Source organism: Choloepus didactylus, chromosome 1, assembly GCF_015220235.1.
Source record: "Choloepus didactylus isolate mChoDid1 chromosome 1, mChoDid1.pri, whole genome shotgun sequence".
NCBI lineage: Eukaryota > Metazoa > Chordata > Mammalia > Pilosa > Megalonychidae > Choloepus > Choloepus didactylus.
Window position 1 is genome coordinate 198,923,822 of NC_051307.1, and position 20,821 is coordinate 198,944,642.

General features: G+C 56.0%; 2 protein-coding genes across 2 annotated transcripts; one reads left to right on the plus strand and one right to left on the minus strand.

The window, feature by feature from the left end:
• The first annotated feature begins 4,540 nt into the window (after nt 1-4,540).
• TMIE (transmembrane inner ear) lies at nt 4,541-11,947 on the plus strand. The gene is made up of 4 exons (XM_037828923.1): nt 4,541-4,636; nt 7,967-8,084; nt 11,371-11,520; nt 11,847-11,947. The coding sequence occupies exons 1-4, from the start codon at nt 4,541-4,543 to the stop codon at nt 11,945-11,947; spliced, it is 465 nt and encodes a 154-aa protein (XP_037684851.1).
• A 2,605-nt stretch (nt 11,948-14,552) lies between these two features.
• On the minus strand, nt 14,553-20,014 carry LOC119526678 (probable threonine protease PRSS50). Its single transcript, XM_037825991.1, has 7 exons — nt 19,927-20,014; nt 19,503-19,778; nt 19,248-19,424; nt 17,729-17,891; nt 16,515-16,798; nt 15,286-15,452; nt 14,553-14,789 (listed from the first exon to the last, which is right to left on the minus strand). Exons 1-7 carry the CDS (start codon nt 20,012-20,014, stop codon nt 14,553-14,555), a joined length of 1,392 nt encoding a protein of 463 aa, XP_037681919.1.
• Nucleotides 20,015-20,821: the final 807 nt, after the last annotated feature.

Below are 20,821 nucleotides of genomic sequence, written 5' to 3' on the forward strand. Positions count from 1 at the left end.
GTCATTGGGCAGCATCTGCCCCTTTTCATAACAGAGCATGAGCCCCAGGTCTAGAGAAGAGGGAGAGCAGAAAGGGAGGCCCACTAGCCCCCTGTTCAAGTCTGAGAATGCAGAGGCCTCCCTTTCAGGCCAGCCTGGAAGGAACCCCAGCAGAGGCCAGAAGAGGCCTGGCACCTGTCAATCTCAGACCCCACCTTGGGTTGCCAACACATGAGAGCTTGAGTTCTGCTAAGCTGCCCTCCCCACCCCCAACCAGGCTTGGAGCATATTCAGCCCCTGGACCCCCGGTGACCTAATCCTCTTGCTCCATATCACCTTCTTCCTGGGTCCTCATCCTGGAAAGCCTTCCCCTCCCTTACTGGGCATCTCTAACCAGCCCCTCCCCCCATCTGGACCTCAATTCCCTCATCTGTAGGTGGAGCTGAGTGAAGGCAATGCTGCCTGGGCTAGACAGGAAGGGAAGGGCCCCCACCCCCCACCCCAGCTTTTCCCCAGAACTCAGACTTCCTGCTCGGTCATATCTAGGGGAATTAGAAGGCTAGCTGAGCTCTGGGTTGGGGGCCAATCTTCTCCCATCCACTCTCCATTCACTGGGTGACTTCACAGGCATTGCCAAGTCCCAGTTTTATCATCCACCAATGGGGCAAGAGCTGCCCAGCCTCTCCCAGCTTGTCCTTGGCTTGAGACCAGGTGGGGCCCCTGGGCCCTGGGTAGTATTTCCACTGGGTCTACCATCGTTGGCCCCCTGCAACACAGCCAAGGGCCCTACCCAGTCCCCCATGGATGTGCACACACTCACCCACACCAGTCCTACACCCCTGCACACATTTGATTCCATAGTCACAGGAATGTGTGCACACACATTTATGCCACTCAGACCCATCCATCTTTATCGAACTCACTGGCTGGGCTCTGTGTTGTACAACTCTAGACTCTAGTAAGGTGCCCTGTACATGGATACACATGTGCAGACCATGTGAACATACACATGGACTCAGACTTATATACTGCTCCAGGGAGCATACACATGTATATTGGTGGTGCCTGTGATTCTGGAGACACCAAGACTCACACCCAGACACACACAGCCATGTGTAGAAATGCACATACACTCAGTGTACATGAGTGTCCTGGTATACAAGCACGTGCTCATTCACACACAGGGACTGACTCAAGCTGGGCCCAGTCCCAGAGCTATTCTGGGCTAGGCCTGGGGCCAACAAGGTTAGGGGCAGTCAGCTCCCAGCAGGCCCCAGCTGCTGTGTCACAGGCTCAGGCTGCCTGGCCCCCACCTCACGACAGGCTGAGTTCTTGATACCCCAGATCCAGCCTGGCTCTGTGTCTGGGGGTCCCGACTCCCTGCCCACTGGCTTCTCCAGACCCAGACCTAGAGGCTTGGGATTTCAAGTTCCAGGAGAGAGCTGTGCACAGCATCCCCTGACCCCTGCCCATTGCCTGTCATGGCTTCTAACCCAGCAGCTCTGGGGGCTAGACTGGTCCCTACAGGAAACCCACAGGAGCTAAAAATAGCACATGTGGGAGGAGCAGGGTTCTACAGGCCCCTATGCATGACATCATGCCTGAAGGGAACACTGTCTTCCAAGGAGCCAGGCTGGGGAGCCACAGTGATCCAGAGCTCCCCCTCCCCAGACCTGATGGACCCAACTAGGGGAAGAAGGCAGGGGGAATGTGGGGGTCTCTTAGGGTGGTAGAAACAGTACTGGGCAGTGGGCGAAGCCCTGAGCTGGAGATAGAAGACAGAGTTTCAGGCCCCAGTTGCTGTGTGACCTTAGGCAGGGCATAACCCTTCTCTGGGCCTCCATTCCTCATGAGCAAACAAAGGAGAGAGAGAAAGAGTCAGGCCAAATGCTGTAAAGCTCCCCAAAACGGAAAAGGCCTTAGCTTTCAGGATATTCATCTCACTATGGTGTTTAATGTTGGAGAATTGGAAACAACCAAAATGTCCATTGAGTGAGCAAGGTGTTTTGGATTTTTATATAGTGAAATATTACAGCCTTAACAACAATGACAACAATAATCATAATGAAGGCCTGTGATGTGCAGTTGCCATGATACTGTAGTTCTGTGCATTTTACAGATGAGTAACTAAAGCTCAGAGAGGTTAAGTAGCCTGCCTGAGGTCTCATAGCTGTGAATGTGAACATGTCCCAAAAGTCTTAGTGTAGTTTTAAGCTTTAACAACTTCAGAGAAATAGGAACATATTTATACATTTATAAGGAACATAATTTGAAAATTTAATTTTTTAAATTCTCTTTCCACTTATTTATTGTGAATATTGAATAAATAACTTTATAATTTTGTGAATACTGAATAATAACGTTCTAATTTTTTTCAGTCAACTTTGCCATCTTCAGAGGGCAGAAAGTGGAAATTTAAATAGTTAAACTTTCAAATGGTTTTTTCATTTAAATCAGTAGCTTTATACTTTTGAGGTTATTAAAGCTTAAAATTGCACTAAGATTTTTGGGGCATCCTGCCAAAACCGAATCAGTTTGACTTTGAAGCCCGTGTGATAATATGTGACAGTGTGGAAGGGGACCTAGGATTCTTGTGTTAGCTAAAAACCTCTGGACACAGAAGGCCTATGATAATTGGTACCCGGTGAGACCTCAGCCTTGTTCAGCAGGTGGCGCCATGTGGAGCAGTGGCCATCTCAGGGAGTGGTGAGGGATACACAGTGATTGTTTTCCCTCTCAGATTTCTTCTTTGTCCTACCTCTTGATGGCTGGAAAGACAATGAACTTTACAGGAAACAATAACACCCCTCCCCTCCCAGGCTGAGCCATGTGTGAGTGTCTGGAAGCAAAAACCAGCATTTACTCACCTCTCCCATATTCATTATTTCACATAATCCTCACATCATTCCACAGATGAGGAAAGCAAGGCAGAGAGGAGTAATGGTCTGCACAAGGCCACAGTCAGGCTCATTTAACACTGCCTCAGTACATCGGAGGCCTCTCCGACCCCAGGTCTTCAGGGTGACACCCCTGGCTGGCCAGGGTGACTTTCCCTAGCTTGGCCTATGACCAATGGCATGAGGAAGCTGGAGACAGAGAGCTGCTGGGAGGGACTTGAGCTTTCATGGAGTTCCTGGTTGCCTGGCCAAGGAAAGCCTAGAGAGGACTGCGTGGCACATCCTACCCAATTCCCAGATTTTGCTACCCATTGTTGAGGGGCAAGGTACCTATGATCCAACCTATCTCCTCAACGGATCCCTTGAGCCAGCTGTCTTTTGCTGGCAGCTCTCCTGCTTACCTGCCTGCCCCTTCATCTCCTGGTCTTGAGGCCTGAGGGTGTCTGCAGGTGGCCCTCTGCTCCCCCTGCAGCCTGCCTTGGTGCTTGCCTGTCTGTGGCACCTTCAGGCCAGAGCCCCTCAAGGCTCTGGATCTACATGGTTCCAGTTTTGAGGGTGGGCCCAAGGAGGGGGGCAGGAGGCCTTGCCAGAGGGAGCCCAACAACCCCGGGCCTGAGCAGGTCTCCACTGAGTAGAAGATGGAGGATGGTGGTCCAATACCTGGCTGGCTCTCCTAGCACCAAGCAGGCAGGAGATAAATAATAGTGGAAGGAAGGAAATGAGGCAGGAGAGAGGATGGACCAGAGAAGTCACCCAGGCTTCCTCACTCCTCTTCCAAAGCTTTCGGCTCCTCCCCCTGGTCTCCACAGCTCCTCAGACCCCCCTTCCACCCCTGAGTTGTCAAGGCTTACCCTGGGGTCAGGAACAGAGTGCAGTGTGCAGGTTCAGTGTGAGGTCAGGTCATGACTCAGACTGAGGTCAGGGCTCAGGTGTGGGCAGAGGTTGAGGGTCAGCCAGAGTCAGAAAATGGTCCTTCAGCCTCTCTCTTGGGAGCTGCTCTGTTCAAAGGGCAGAAGATGCAGCTCCTTCAGGAACTTTCCATGGCACCTGCAGGTGGCTGCTCTGACCACATCAGTCTCCTGTTCCCCCACCCCCACCCCACCCCCCTCTGGTTCTGGTGTCCAGAGCGACCAGAGCTGCCTCTGGGCAGGAAGCCATCCCAGAAAGCCCAGGACATCCCTGAGTGACGGTCACCATAGCAACCTGCTCTTGTCATGACTCGCCCCCCTCACCTGGGTCCAGTAGAACATCAGAATGGGGAGGGCCTCTTTGATACGCAGATTGCAGCTCCTCCCCTTGGGCCAGATGGAGAAACTGAGGCCCAAGTGGTTACAGTAGGGAGGCACTTAAGGATCCCCCCCCCCCCCACACCCATCTTCCTAGTATTCCTGTCGCCCCGGGCGGGCGAGGGAGGTGGGGAGTCTGGAGTCGGATCTCCTGGGAGGGGGCAGGACCTGCGCGCGCTGCCCGGGCCCCTCCTCCCGCAGCGCTGGTGGGGGCAGGCGGCCCGGGAACTAGACACCGACGATGAATAAGTGATGCCTGCTCAGCCGCCGGCGACCAGAGCTCCCGGCTGAACGCGGGCTGGCCCGGGGGCGGTCACCGGGCCCATCCGGCCCGGCCCGTGCATCACAGCGCTCTCCAGGCCTGCAGCCGGCGCGAAGATGGCTGGGCAGCGGCGAGGTGCCGCGCCCCTCTGGGCGCTGGGCGGCGCCGCACTGGGGGTTGGTCTCGCAGGGGTCGCCGGGCAGCTGGTGGAGGTGAGGTGGGCGGCGCGGAGAGTTTGGGGTGACTGTCGCCATCCAGGCAGGGGGCGGAGTGGGGGGCGCCCTTCTGATCCAAAGCTGCCCTATTCCTTTCTCCTCTTGTCCTAGGAGACCCCGTTTAGTGATGGGGTTGTGGGGGGCGGGACACAGCCCCGCCCCAAGCATTCCCAAGCTATCTGGGAGATTCAGCCTGTGATCTTGGGGTGCCTGATCTGATGGGAGGACAGAGCCCCTGATTTCAGGATCCTTAGTCTGATGAGAGAGACTCACCCTGATCTTAAGGATCCCCAACCTGAGGGGAGAACACAGCTTTGCCTAGTCAGATGAGGGAGACTCAGTCCTGATCCTCAAGTCCTTCTCCAATTGGGAGGATGTCCTTAGTCTAATGGCCTCCAGAGATCCTCCAGGACCCCCTAATAGCCTTAGGAAAAAGGTGAGGCCATTCCAGGAAGGAGGAATAGGGGTGACAGGATTATGGGGAGACCCTTGGTGAAGCAGCAGTGTGTTGAGCTTGAGGTGAGGGGGGCCAGGTGGGACCCAGGCACTGGGAATCTGACCCGGTCCTGGTGATAAAAGGGAGTAGGGAAGGTTTCTGAGCAGGGGAGAGCCAAGATGAGTCTTGTGGTTTGCAAGGAGGAGGATAAATTGCATGTAGTTGGGAGAGCTGAGAGGGGCTGTGGAAACAGCCCAGGCAAGGTGAGGGTGGCTAGGGATGGTTGGTTGGGAGCCTGGCTGGAGTGAGGAAAGACTGGAGGTGTGTGGGGGGGTGGGGGGGTAGGTGAGGGCTCCCTGCAGCATCCCTGGTCCCCTTTGCACCCCAATCTCTGTAAGTCTGGAAGGGGAGTCAAAGAGGGAGGTGGCAGACCAGACCAAGAATTCTGGAGTAGGAGGCCAAAGAGAGCAGGCAAGAGTGGGGGATGGAGTGTTGGCACAGAGGGGTGAGAGGCGGGAACAGGCAGTGCAAAGAAACAGGACTGTAAGAGATAGCCAGAAGTGCCCAGATGAACCCGTGAGGGGCAGGTACCGGGGGACAGCTTGGTGCAGAGAGGACAGAGTCTACCCAGGATGGGGAGGACTGAGAGAACACAGCCTTGAACTGGAAGGTCTGAGGGGGAACATGGGGACAGAGCCCTGCACCCCAATGCTAGCCTGTCCTGGATGCTGACCAGAGGAGTGTGACCAGGAAGCTGGGCTGGAGTCAGGTGTCAGCTCCAGTGTCCCTGTAAAGGGAGCCAGGCTGGCTTGAGCCCCAAGGGGTATACTTGGGCCTCTCGCCAGCTGCCCTGAGGCCTCAGATGCAGAAACTGAACTGGCCAGAGTGCAGGCAGAAGGCTGGGGGCAGGAGCAGGGTTCAATTCAGTTCTCAGCCAAGGACTTTTCTAGGAACACATCTTCTCGCAACTCATCAGGGGAAACTGCCTTTGGAGTCCATCTGCCCATCATCTCCCTGCAGCCTGAGCAACAGCCTGGCTCACACAGGGACTTAGTTGGGGTGGGGGTTGAGGGGGGAGGCACCAGAGAGATGGGCAGGGCTGGGCTCTGTGGCACCACCCACCCCAGCCTTTCAGGCACCACCCTCTCTATCAGGCTGTGAGGCTCTGATGGAGGTGGGGGCTGCCAAGCTTCAGAATTCAGACAGACCCCCAGCAGAACCCATCACAAGGAGAGGCCCAGCTTTTCCCTTGTCAGCACAGCCATTCCCATCACCCTCCACCCTGGTCCCCATCAGGGGTGAGAGTATAAGCCAAGCTCCACCTAGAACAATGCTGGAACAAGAACATGTCAGAAGTGAGCTCTTGGCCTCCTAGGCTTGGAATCTGAGAACTTTATTACAGTCCTAGAGTCTTCTAGTCACACAACCCAACCAGGCCGACATACTGAGAACTCTATCACTGCCCAGACCCTGGCCCCAATGCCACAGACATGTGCTCAGTCACACACTCATGTGTCTCAACAACATGTGCGCCTGTATCCTACACATATGCACCTGACCCTCCACATGTGCCCCAACCACATATACATGCTCCATACCCATACATGTGTTCCCTGAACCCACACACATGCCTGATCCCAACCTGCATTCCTTCACACCACATAAAACGTGTGTCTGCCCATATACACAGGTTCAGGACCCTGGAATGATGCTGAGGTCAGGCAGAGAGAGGTTTCCAGAGTCTGCTGGGACCACCCTACTCAAGCTGCACTTGAAGTAATTAAGGTCCAGAGAAAAGAAGGCTCCCACCCCAGTTTACCCTGGTGAGAAGAGAGCCAGAGAATAGTAACTGGTGCCCGGTCACCATTTGTGGATCTGGGAAATGAGAAGGTGGATAGTTGCCTTTCCTTCCCAGAGAACTAGAAGAGCCTCCTCATGCCCAACTTTATTTGACTAATCATCAGGGGACAGTGTATTGCACAGGTGCCCCAGGGTCCTTTCTCCCTTTAAGCCCTGACTCCCATCCATGCCTCTCAGCTGAAGTTGGTGACCAAGATAGGATCATATGGCTCTCAGATCAGGGACAGGGCTCACTCGGACTCCCAAGGGTCCCTTCACACTCCCGGGGCAGGGCTGTTTTCTCGGGCCAGGAGGGCAGGGCCTCTAAGACCCATAGGGTAGTGACGTGTCCCCTTGACTGCCGGGTAGAGTCAGGTCCCATGGGGACCTCGGCCCAGGCTCGCTTTAGCCGCGCTTACATAGTTTGGCCTCCAGGTGTCGCTGCCGCCCTGTGGACCATTTATTTATTTATTTGTCTAGTCCTGTCCTGCAAGGACTTTGGTCTAGCCTTCTGATCACCAGAGAGGGACTCCACGTAGGGCAGGCGACTGTATGAGGTCACCTGGTGATGGTCCTGGCCAGGTGGCAGAGACGGCTCCACACTTCTACCCCACACTGTAGGGACAGGAGGGCAAAGTCAGTCCACCAGCACCGCACAGGCCTTGCCTTGTCTCTGGCCTTGGTCCTGAGACCCCATCTGTCTGTGCAGGGCCCAGGACTGGAGCAAGAAGGGAGGCCCAAAGCCAGCCCAAAGGGGCCCTGAACCCTGCTAGGACAAGCTGTCTGTTTTTGCCCTTCCAGGCCTTGGTTTCCTTAAGCATCAGTCACCCTCACACTCCAAATCCCTGGCTCTGTGGTTCTAGGGCTCTGCTCAGTTCTCCTGTTCTAAACCAGGAACTTCCCAAGATCTAGGGTGTCGGTTTTAATGTCTAAGGCACTTGATTCTAGGAGATTCTGAAATGCTTGGATTGACCCCATGCTGGGACCTGGGCCTCTCTCAGTCCCAGCCCACTGGCCTCTGCCTCACTTACCCCCCCTCTCCTGACCCACAGCCCAGCACGGCCCCGCCGAAGCCGAAGCCACCCCCTCTGACCAAGGAGACGGTGGTGTTCTGGGACATGCGCCTGTGGCACGTGGTGGGCATCTTCTCGCTCTTCGTGTTGTCCATCAGTGAGTAGCTGCTCCCCACCCTCCCCACCACACCACATTGGGAGTGCAGCACCCCACCCCACCCCACCCCCAGCACCACCCCCGCGGGCTCAGAGCAGCAATTCCGGGCAGTGCAAGCAGGCCAGGCACCCACAGGAGGCCCACTGTGGTTTCTGGCACCTCCCAGTCCACACAAAGTCCCCGTGGAGGGCTGATGGGCCCGTGGTGACCTGAAATATTCCGCTGGACCCAGGGAGGCGGCCACACAGCAATTATGGTAATTACAGGGGACTCCACTGAAAGATGAGGACAAGGACAAGAACGTGTCATTTTCCCCTGTCACCACTGGCCCCCTGATGCTTTTCCTGCAGTCTGGCTGGCTTAAAGGGCCCATACCCAGGGGCCCCAGCAAGGCCACCCTTGGCTACAGATCAGCCCAGAGGCTCCCCAGACGCCCAGCAGATGTGGTTCCCAAGCTGCAAACTCTGCCTTGTCAAATACCATTTCCCGGGAATGACTCACACCCGCCTCAATTAAAAGCAGGAGACCCATTCCTCTCCTGGGGACCGAGAGCTGCTTGATGCAAAGCCGCCACAGAAGCAGGCTTGGCGTGCTCCCCTCAGCCCTCCTTCCAGAGTGGGGGTCTGGAATTTGGGAAGGGGGATAGAGAGCCACAAGAAATACAGGCTGGGTGGGGGAGGCTGCCATGGCACAAAGTCTGACAGAGGTTCCCACAAAGCTCAAAGTGTGTGTGTGTGTGTGTGTGTGTGTGTGTGCGTGTGTTGTTTGTGTGTTGGAGGTGAGGGGGAGAAAACTCACTTCCTTTGCATATGCTTCATAGAGAAGGAATCTTCTAGCTGCACCTGGGAGATCAAAGGGATTTTGCCAAGTGAGACGGATGGAGAGGCATTCAGGGAAGAGGGAATGGTGTGAGCAGAGACTGAGAGGAAACACAGCCTCTACCCAAGGTCACAGACAAACCCTAAAGGACCTTTACCGAGTGCACCCTGGGTGGGAAGACTGAAGCTACGTTTAAGTTCCAGACAGAGCTGTCCTGGGATGAGGTTTCAGGGAGGGCAGGGCGGGCCACAGAGGGCCCATCCAGATGTGGGGGGCTCCAAGGGAGAAACGGACATCTGATTTGCATGTGCGTCTCCTGGCATTAGAATTGCCCTCCCTACAAGCAAATGCATTTGAGAAGCAGACAGGCCTCTCAGTGGAGGCCCCACAAAGGGAGAAGTTTCAACCCAGGTGCCCAGAGGGGAGGACAATCTCCAGCCCCAAGAGGCAGGTTGGGGGGTGCCTCTGCCATGTAGGGACCACCAGAGTAGTCTAGAGTGCAGGTCCAGGGAGCACTTCTGGGACACCCGAGGGAGCAAAGGTGCGGGCAGTATAGGGCCTCAAGAGACACAGTGACCTCTCTGGAGCACTGCTTGGCCCCACGTGGTAGAGGTGTCTGGGGCCACACAAAAAACTTACACAGTGCCGGACCTGAGGAGGCACTTGGCTATCAACCACACAGACCAGCCCCTACCCTTAGCTCCCTCTGCTAGAAAGAAACGGGATGGTCCCAAAGTCCCCTAAGCAGGAGGTCAGCACTGTCACCTCCCACTGCACATCTCTAGGGAGCAGAGGCAGCATGGCCCATCTCCTGGGAAGGAAACAGATCTTTCCTGCTTCCCAGTCTGCTTGGGCCCAGGCAGCGGGGCTGTTAGTGGAGCATCATTCCCAGAAGCCCATGGATACAGGACCCCTTGTGTGTGTGTGTGGGGGGGGGGTCTCCTGCAGCCTGGGGACTCACATCTCAGGCCCCTGCCTGGAACCTGGAACTCATTCAAGGCACTTTGCTTCTCCACCTCTCTGAAGAGAAGTAACCAGGCCAGGCTGGGTGGGGCAGGCCTGGAGTAAGGGATGGGTTTGAGCCCTACTCTGGCTGCCCAGGGCCAACCTGTGTGGAGAGCCTAAGTGGCCACAGTCTCCAGGAGGCACCTGGCTGGGTGGCTGGAGGAGGGGGTCCAAGCCAGTAGGCTTGGAGTAGGGAACCAGACTTAGGCCTCAGGTATGCACACAAGGTTCTAGAGAAGACCAGAACCCAGCCCTGAAGGTAAGAAAGGCCTGCCATCTGCTCGGGTCTACCACCAGACAGCAGTGTCTGGTCAGAGCTACTGCTGGGGACCTTGTGCAGACCCTGTCAGAGCATGCTTGGGTGCTATCAGCTCCCTGTCTGTTCTTCCAGGAATCCAGTTCTGTCTTCAGCAGCAAAGATTCCAAGACCATCCTATTCATTCATTCATTCATTCATTCATTCATTCTTCTTTCTTTCTTTTTGTGAGTCTAGATGAGACCCAGTGGGGCTACAGTATTTGATTGAAGGGACATTGTCTTGCCTTGAGGCTGGGAACTGCACAAGATGACCCCAGAAGGTGCTCCAACCTGGGCTACATAGGTCTAACCCATCTACCCCAAAATAGGCCTGGCTTGTCCCACCCGGGGTCCTCCTGCCCCCAGGAGCCTGCCGGGAAGTTATGTCTGGTCATCTGATTTATAATAGGAACCAGCTCCATCCCGTCCCCTGGGGCTGGGGCCAAGGTGGGGACCTTAGAAAAATAAACTCAGCCCAGCCAGGTCCTGGCAGGCCAGCTCTGTGCCCTGGCCCAGCTGGCGTGGGCGCATCTGCCCTCGGCCGGAAAACCGCTCCTAGAATAACTCTGTCTGAAGTGAACGCCCAGGGTCTGTGCCCTCTCACGAGCTCCCTCCCCAGGCTTGTCCTCAGGGAGGCTGAGGGGGCTGCAGCCACATCTCTGGTATCCGTGGTGAGTATGGCTCTGCTCTCAGGAGCCTGGGGAGGAAAATCTAGGATGCACTGGGAGCCCAGAGGCCTGGGCTCAAAGCACAGGGCAGCCTCCAGGAAGCTGCAGCTCGAGTCATAACACAGCCCTGTTCCCTGCCCTCCAGAAACTCTCAGTCTAGTCAGAAAGACCCTCAGGACCAGGACTGACCACATCAGTTGTGGGACCCAGGGCAAAATGAAAATGCATTTTGTTCAAAAATTATTAAGAATTGTAAGACAGCAGTGGAACACTAAACCAAGCACAGGGCACTGTGTGACCGCATGAAGCCAGTCCTGCTCAGGAAAGACACTGGAAACCCGGGGGCCCCAGGGCTTTTGTCAAGATGCTGAGCCTCCTGCCAGAGTCTCTTGGACGTGATACACATAGGTGGATGGAGGCAGGCCTGAAGCTTGGGTGCCATCCCTGGTGTGCCTGAAGTCTGGTCCCTGGCCAAGCCTGCTCTGTCCCCACTACAGTTATCACCCTGTGCTGTGTCTTCAACTGCCGCGTGCCGCGGACCCGGAAGGAGATCGAAGCCCGGTACTTGCAGCGAAAGGCAGCCAAGATGTACACAGACAAGCTGGAGACTGTGCCTCCCCTCAACGAGCTCACAGAAATTCCCGGAGGTGAGTAGGCACTGGCCCCTTGCCACCATCCAACCCTGCTGAGTTAGCCAGGTCATCCGTCCTGCTGCCCCCAGTCGCCCTGTTCCTTCCCTCCACCTGTGGCAGGTTCAGGGAAGGGACCTAGCCTGTTCAGGGAGACCAGGACACAGAAATTGGTCCGAGTGAGGCAGGTAAAACCAGGAGCCTGTTCTGTAGGTAGGAGAGGTTTGGAAGAAGGAAGTCAAGGCAGGAGGTGGGGGGTTCTGGTGCCTTTCCCCTCCTGATACCACTGGGCCCCAGGACCATGTCTCAGTCCTGCCACACGGCCTCTTTCCCCTACCCCACAGAGGATAAGAAGAAGAAAAAGAAGGACAGTGTGGACACAGTGGCCATCAAGGTAGAGGAGGATGAGAAGAATGAGGCCAAGAAGAAGAAAGGGGAGAAATGAGGAGGGCTTCCTGGAGGCGGCAACTGGGGCTGACAGGCCCTTAGACCCAAGCCCTCTCCAGGGTCCAGGCATCATGAACTCCCAGCTCATGCATGGATGAGAGGTTGCAGAATAGCCCCTCCCTGCTCAAAGGAGAAACTGAGGCCCAAGAAAGGTCCTCATGGTCCATCAGGGGCAGGGACAAGACTGCACCAGGTGTCCTGCCTCCCAGCCCAGACTCCACTCCTTTCACCCAGCCACGCGACCTTGCTTTCCCCAGCAAAGTTGGTCTTGAGCCACCGTCCCTTTGCAGAGGCAGAGCGGCCTCACACTGCTCTACCCACCCAGAAGTGCCTTTGTCACACCCCTTCTGCAAGGAACAGCAGTGGCTATGGAAGGGTAATGGGATATGGGGTTTGCTCTCTGGAAGAGGATGACCAAACTGGGTGGGGTTGGGGTGTGAGGAGGGAAGAGAGTCTGTCTCTGGGGAAAGCTGTGCAGCAGGAGTTTCTCTGACCCAGCCAGATGGCAGCCTTGGTGGCGAGGGGACTGCCCTGAGTCTGGCAGGGCTTCTGGCCCAGGGCAGTGAGCAGAGGAGGAGAAACCAAAAGGAGGAGAAACCCTAGCCCAGCAGACAGCAAGCTCAAGGCAATGAGATCCACTTCCGTTCTACACACTGTGATGGAGCTGAGGCTGCTGGGAGGCCTGCCGAGAGGGGCTCCGGGCTGGAGACTGCAGGGGTGTGCTGGGTGCAGAGACCTGAGGCCACGGGCCCAGAGGGAGCAGGGAAGGAAGCTGGGGTCTGGGGGCCCTTCTTGGGAATCCAGGGAATATCTGAGAAGCCAGGGGTGGGGGTGCCTTAGGTTGTTCTGGGTGTTCCTTTCTATGCCCAGCTGTAGTGGGAGGTTTCTCGGGAATCACAGCAGGGGGCAGTGGTGTGTTGAGGCAGAAACCTGCCTTCCACCCACGGAATATAATAGCACACAGCCTCCTCTTCGACCATTTTCAACTCTGGGTGCCTAAAAGGAGCATTGCTGACCAGAAGGCAAAGGCCCAAACAACCCACTGGGGGCTGAATCCTTGGGGTGGAGAGATGCACAGAAGAGCTCCCAGATGGCATCGAATTTCAGGATGTGGAGCTCAGACTGGGGCCTGGAGACTAAGGGGTCATCCAGGAAGGTTCCCAAGGCAGAGTAGCCTGCTGGAAAAGTTCACGGCTGCCTCTGCAGCCTGCAGAGACTTGTCAATAAAGCTGAGTGCCTTCTCAAACCCAAGCATACAAAGCTGCCTCCCGAGATGACCCCCTCAGGATGCTCTGTCCCTGGAGCGTGTACATGGGGTGTGAGGCAGCAGTCAGGTGAAAGGTGGCTCAGGACAGACTGATGTTCCCTCCCCCCACTCTTCTCCCAGCCTGAATTAGGATGATATAGAGTCAGTGGCTAAGAGGCTGAGGGGCAGCTGCTGCCACCTCAGCTCATCCCCAGGGGCAGGGCATCCCGACTGGAGAGAAAGCTGCCTGCTCTAGAGGGTGCAGGGTTGACAAGGCTATTCCCAACTCCCCTCCACTCCACCCCATGGCTCTCAATAGGCCTTTGGTGGGCAGAGCCCAGTGCTGGGGACACAGAGAAGCCACACCTGGATTCTGACCTGGACCCAGACTACAACGATACAAGGAGGACAGTTGATCCAGGCTGACAGAAGGGAGGAGTGTGGGCTCTTGGGATCAGGGAGAGAGGGCAGATTGCAAGAGGCCCTGCCATGGAAGCTGCCCTCTGCCCTCAGGGTCCAGCCTAAGGGTTTCTCATTTGTAGGGTGTGGCAAAGGTCATTCCACCAACAGGCCAGAGCCCTCCTGTGTGACCAGGCAGCAGAAAACCAGAGAGGCAAGGGCCACTTGAGGTCACACAGAAAGGTGGTGGTGGCGCCTGGAGGAAGTCCACGTTTGCACTCCATCTGCCTGCCCGACCAGCTGCCTCCCTGACCTCTGACTTGGAGCCTCCCCTAGCCCTTTATGGGCAGGCATGGCTGCTGGTGGTGGGGATGATGCCTGATCCAGTGGGCACCGGCCCCAGTCTCCAGTTGTGGTTCTCTGTGGTGCTTCTGGGGCAACGTTAGGGTGTGTTCCAGCTGCTGGCCAGGAGGCAGGTCAAAGTCAAGGAGAGTCTGACTCCCACTAAAGTAAAGCAGAAAGAACACACTTCCTTTCCGGGCCCAGACAAAGCCACAACCCTCACCCCAGCCTCAAGCTGCAACCTGGCAGCCTGAGCTTAGTCTGAGTAGTACATTCTGGGCCCTCCATCACATGACCCCAATAAAACCTCTTCACACTCCCTCCACCTTCCATGGGAGCAACTCCGAACCTTTGGAGCGAGGCAGAGGCTGAAGGGCTCTGCACATTTCAGCATAAACTGGATGGAGTCCCCCATCCCACCCCTGTCCAGTTCACACGTCTCCCATGAGCACAGGCCCAGGGAGCAAGGGGCCTCCAGGGCCCAGGAAGAAGGAAGTGTGAGGAAGAGATGCATTTAATTGAGCACCTAGTCTCTGCCCTGCCTTCCAGGGCTGTGAGGGCTGCATCTTATGGCATTTTGGGCGTGGAGGGCATTCCAGGGACACCATGCAGGGTGTCAGAGTGAGGCAAGGAGGCTGAGGGACAGCGGGAGTGCCAGGAGCAGGCCCCTGGATGGGGCTAGCAGGACCATGGGCTGCCCGTTGAGGCGGTCCCAGATCCACACTTGGTAGGGGGAGACATGAAGGTAGATGGGCGGGGCCTTGCCGTTCTTGCAGCCCGGGCCCCAGCTCACCACTCCTACCAGGTACCACGTGTTCTCCACCAGGCAGGCCAAGGGCTCACCAGTCATCTCCTGTGGGGGGTAGGATGGGGTGGGGGGGTGGTAAAAAGGGTCAAGGAGGTCAGATGTGGCCTGAGGGAAACGTGACCCAGTCAGGGACACTAGATCCCCTCCATTGCCCCCAGCGTCAATACAGCTGAGAGGTAGCTGAGAGGTCAAGACCCAGAAGAGCTTCCTCAAAGGGTTTCATCCTTCATTTTTCTTCCCCCGTCCTCCATCTGCCATCTTCACCCCCATCTTTCTCATCCCCATCTCCCCATCTCTCTCCATCCTCCATCCCTCATTTCCTACCCCCTTCTAACTCCCATCTCCTATCCCCATCTCTCACCCTCACCTTCCATCCCCACCCGCTCCTCTCTCATCCCCTATCTTCCCTCCCCTCACTCATCCCTGCTCATCCCCTTCCCACTCTCTTCCTTAGCTCTCCCCTGCCCCATCCCTCAGGCCCTGCCTTCCCCGTGCCCTCGGTGCTCTTGGAGGTGAGTGAGCAACAGAGACAGGTGCTCACATAGCAGAAATTTTCTCTGTCGTTGTCTTCTGCACAAATCATCTGGGGGGTGATGATCTGGACCAGAGGTGGGATTTTGGAGAACTTGTGGTAGAAGTTGTCACACTGCTTGTTGTTCATGATGGTGACTTCCTTCTCCTGAATGGAGCGGGACTGGGGCCATATGCCTGTGGGACAGGGGCCCCCCATCAGGATTGGCTACTTCTCTCCCACCCCTGGGAATGGGCCTTCTCTCCACCCTCCCTTAGTTCTTTCCAACTCCCCCAGCCTCTTCTCCAGTGGCCACCACCCATTATAGCTGACGCTTCCCAAAGGTCCCTTGATACAAACACCCTGGAGCAGACTTCCTCCACAGTCTGGCCTTGCCTTCCCTGGTCTTGCTTGCTTCAGACTCCAACCCAATGAGATCACCAGTCTTCCCCTTAACGACCCCTCCATTCCACACCTCACTCAGCAGCTTTGCTTTTGCTGTTCATTCCATCCCAAATGCCTGCCAAGCCTCTGTCAGGTCCAAACTCTGCCTTTTCCTCAAGCCCTCCCTGAAGGCCACTCCCTCCTCAGAGCTTTCCTAGGCCCAATCCGGGAGGCCCAGGCACTGCTTATTCCCCCCTGTCCTTCCCACCCGTGTGTCTGTCCCTGGCCTGAGCTCTTGGGGATAGGGGACTGTGCGCTGTTCCCGGTGAAGTTGGCTCCTTGAGGCCACAGGGAAAGACTCCTCTTGTGGGAAAGGCAGGGGGCTCCCTGAAGGGAGTGGACACTCTTGGGGCCCATCAGGAAATGGACCCTTGGACTGGCCTGAGAGAACATGTCTGCTCTGTGGACCTTGCTCCTAAATTGGGATGAAGAGGGATTGAGGGCCAGCGGGGGAAGGAGGGAATAGCCATGAGTGGGCCTTGCGTGGTTCCCAACCTGTGCTTGCACTCTGCCCCTAGCTGGCCAGGTGGGGTCTTCCGGTTTTGTTTTTTGTTTGTTTTTTTTTAACAGACATAGAACCTGTTTGTGTGTCCTAGCCTGAGACTGATAGGGTCCTCTGAGGCCTGTGCAGGGGTGACTCAGTCACCGCTGAGACTTTCAAAGCCAAGGAGGCTGAGGAAATGAGAGGCCAACAGGGAGGTCCAGGGGAGCAGCAGTCTCCCCAGGGAAGGGGGCTCAGAAATGTCTGTCCATGGTAGCTTCCCATCCTGCACCCAGGTCCACTCCAACCCCGGTGTGGAGAGGCTCCAACTCACCGTTCGCCTTGGGGAGTCCCCAGCCTGTCACACTGCAGAGAGTACCATCCTTCACCTCCAAGTCCAGGCCAGGCAAGCAGATGGGCCAGACATAATTGCTGTAATTGAGCCGCAACTGGAGCTTGAGGAGGCCGATGTCGTTGGCCCGGCCAATCCACGACCAGTGCCGCTGGTCCCGGTACTCCCTGTTTACAATGACCTGGAGCACCGGGACACTGGAGGCATCAGGTGAAGTCTCGTCCATTACCGGGCTCCCCACCAGCACCGAATAATATACATTCTGCCTAGGGGAACCATGAGGGGAGTCTGCAATCAGCTCCAGGCATCCCTACCCCAGGCTCCCATCCTTGCCCTCCACCCTGCTGAGCAAATTCAGGCAGCCCACCCACCAGCTTCAAGCTCCTAGCCTCCTACAACAGGACCCTTCACACACACTGTGTGGTTCAGCCCTCAAAACGACCCTTTGTTTTGTGGAGGGGAAACCAAAGCTCTAAGGCTCAGAGAAGCCCAGTGACCTGCTCAGGGCTGCACAGCTAGGAACTGGTGGAACTTTCTCTGGTTCCAAATTCTAGACTACACTGCCCTGTGCTGTCCCCTGGCAGGTGACACAGGCCTAGTGGAATTGGCCCTTGGCCTCACTCTCCAGCTCCTCTCCCCAATGGGTCAGCCCTTGTAGCTAGTACAGATGTTATCCCCAGTCCACTCTCCCTGGCCCAAGAACATGGGCACATCCACTTCTTTGTCCCAATACCAACGATACTCCCCGTGACATCTATCTTCTCATCTGTCTCCCCAGCCAACTGGTGAAGAATGATTCATCCTCTCTCTGCCCTGGCTCAAAGGAGTGTCAAAGACTGTTGGCTGAATGAAAGAATGAATGAAGGAGTGAGGAAGAGTGCGGGATGAAAGAACTAGGGCCTTCTTCCTGAGAAGAGGAGCAGGAGGACTGGGCAAACAGCTCCCCAGCCTCCATTTCCTATCTGAGGAATGACTGCACAGGACGGAAGGGTGGGGCAAGGGGAGCAAGGGGTGGGTCCATTCAAAAGACTGGCTCCTGGGCAGGAATTTGCAGGCTCAGAGCCCCTGTGCTTGGAGCTGGAGTAAACCTGGGGCCGGGGCTGTGGTGTTCTACAGAGAGCAGAGCTAGGTGGGATGACCGGGCCCTCAACGGTTCCAAACACCTTTTCACCCACCCCACCTGGGGCCCAACTCACTGAGTCAGGCAGTGGGCCACGGTCAGCACCCACTTAGAGGCAATGAGGGTGCCTGCGCAGACGTGTGTGCCATTGGCCCGCACACTGACCATCCACGGCCACCTCCGAGCCATGGCATCTGGGTCCCTCAGGGTGGGGTCCTTCTCGAAGGAGTTGCCACAGGCTGAGGAGGAAGGCAAGAGCTTGATGGGGGCTGTGTCCTTCCAGCCACATCCCATGGCAACTTCCCCACCTCTCCCCTCAGCCCCGACTCCCCACCTCTCCAGCCATTGGCCTGCACCCATCCAGGCTTCCCCATGGAATGATGCTGTCCACATGCAGACTGGGGTCTCCAGCCTCAGAAGGCACTCAGGGCTACCCAGCTATTCTCCTTCTCCCTTTTCCCATGGCCCAGGCCCCAAAGCAGCCCCAGCCAACCAGCCCAGTGCACCACCAGCCCCTCCAAACTGGCTGAGCGCCCCCTCATCTCCTGCTAGACTTTTCACAAACTCGCCTATGATCTATCTGGATCCACCCTCACCTTCCTCTCCTTTCTCAGTGATCAAGTGCCCCCTACTTCCATCAAAGCAGACCCTCTCCCTCCTCTGGGAACCCCCTCCTGTAATTCAGTAAAAGAAAGAAAGATGATCCACAGAAAAATGGGCAGTGTACACAAACAGACACATCCCAAGGGGTTCCAGGGGCAAATGATCATAGAAGCTGCTCAGCCCTGTTAGTTAAATCACAGTGAGGTTCAGCTCCATACCACCCGCCTGGCAAAAACTAAAGGTCTGTGATACTGAGTGCCAATGAGGAGTGTCACCCCGGGACACCCACTGCTGGTGGGAGTGTCAGTTGGGGCAGCCAGTTTTTAAAATTGAAGATCCCAGTAGTCTCACCCCTAGGTGCTTTCCAAACGGATTAGTGGGTTGTGAAATTTATGTAGGTGGGCCAGGACCAGCACTTCTGAAGGATAACATAGGAGAGGGAGAACCAGCCTGCAAAGCAAGAGTGCCGGTAAATCCTATTTGTGGGATTTTTCTATGGCGGTGAACTTGTGTACCCTGAGTCCATGGATAAGAAGCATTCCTTACGATGGGTCTCAGTAAACATGCTTGAAAGCCACTGCTCCAGACAACGTGCTGCCCATGTGCCTCAGAGAAACCACTGGAAGGCCACACAGCAGTGGCCCTGAAAGCCGGGCTGGAGACCCAGGTCTTCACCGACTGGGACCTGGACCGGGGACAGGGCAGGGCCTGGAGGGAGGGAGACCTACCCCACAGCCAGCTCAGCGAGGTGGGAACAGGCATCCTGACTTGGGCTTTCCTTGCCTCCTATCTTACCAGATTTGATTCATTCCTTCAGGAGGGAACAGGGCAGGGCCCATAATAGATGCTCAATAAACGCCTGTAAAAGGAAGGTCTCTTCTACCCCACCCCCTTCCACATCACCCCCTTTCCTCCCCTATCCCTTGTCTCCCCAGGGATCAAAGGCCCTTCAGACTCCTCTGAACCCCTCTCTCCTAGTCCACAGAACTCACAGGGTTGAAAATTTGTTTTGCGGCCAGGAGGAGAGATCTGCAGCTGTTCGGTCTCAGGCAGCTGGGGAATGGGAGTCCGGCCCAAGGAACAGGTGGTACCGGGGGCACAAGGGGCACTGGGGTCGGCAGGAGGGGCCACAGACAGTGCCTCCGGGGCTTCCCTTGCGCCCAGGGAACCTGAGGAAAGACACAGAGCAGGTCAGACATGAGCCGGCCGAGGGCCTGACGGGAGGGGAGGGCAGGAGCGGGGCTCACCCGCAGGCCCCAGCAGCAGCAGCAGGAGAACGGCGCGGGCACCGGCGCGGGCAGGGGCAGAGGGCAGGGGGCTCTGGAGGCCCTGCCGGCTCTGCCCACGCCGGGGTTCCATCCCGGAGAGCAGTGGCCGCGCTGCTCTGCTCTGCTCTTCTCGCGAGGGCGCTCCTGGTGCCCGGCCCGCGACGGCGCCCCCCAGTGGCCGCCCGCACTGGCGCTCCTGGTGTCTGGTCCGCAACGACGCCCCCCATGGGCCGCCGGCGATGGCGCTCCTGGTGTCTGGTGCCAGGACTCCCCTAGTTACTGCCTTTCCTTACGCCTCCTTTATGCAACCCAGACTGGTGCCTGGCCTTGAGGGCGCCCGCTGACTGCCCTGTTTCTGGCCACAGCCTTCCCCCACCCATCACCTGTGCCCTTTCTCTCTCACCCCTCTTGGCCAAGCAGTTTCCGGAGTCGTTCAACCGAACCTTGGCCAGTTCCTGTCCCCTGCAACCCACTGCCCTTAGCCTGTTCATGGCCTCGCCCCTCCCATGATGAGATGATGGTCCAAAGCCCTGGGCCTGGTATCCAGGATCCTGGAGTAGCCCCACCTTCCCTCTAGCCTGGTAATTACAATGGAGCTTTGTCCCAAGGCCCGGAAAGTTAGCAGAGTAAAATGCTTCAAATACTGATTTTTAAAGATTGAATCATTTTAAGGCCCCTCCTTCACAGCCCATCTGCTTAGAAAAGAAGGCACAAGGTGAGGTTTCCATGCACAGAGAAAGGGTTAACCATCATGCCATTCTGGAAGCAGGAGAGTGCTTTGTATGTTGGAATTTAGGAAATAGTTCAATGGTTCAGTGACCATCAAATTAGATATATATTTAAAAAGTAGTGTGAGGCACTCCCTTTATCCAATGTGTGGACAGATGGGTAGAAAAATGGGGACAAAAATTAAATGAAAAATAGGGTGGGATTGGGGGGGTGGAATGCTTTAGGTGTTCTGTTTTTACTTTATTTTTATTTATTTATTTATTTATTTAAGTAAGGAAAATGTTCAAAAATTGATTTTGGTGATGAATGCACAACTATATGATGGTACTGTGAACAACTGATTGTACACTGTGGATGACTGTATGGTATGTGAATATATCTCAATAAAACTAAATTTTAAAAAAAAGGGCATGTGAGGAAATACTACAAGAACCTTTGGTCCAGAGCTGTTGGAAAATCCTAGCCTAATAAAAGATAAGGTGAAAGTTAAGTGAAGCCAGGACACCAACTGTTGCTTGGGGTCTTGGGAGGCACACTTGGGCTGGCCATTCAGTGCTCCAATCTCTGAG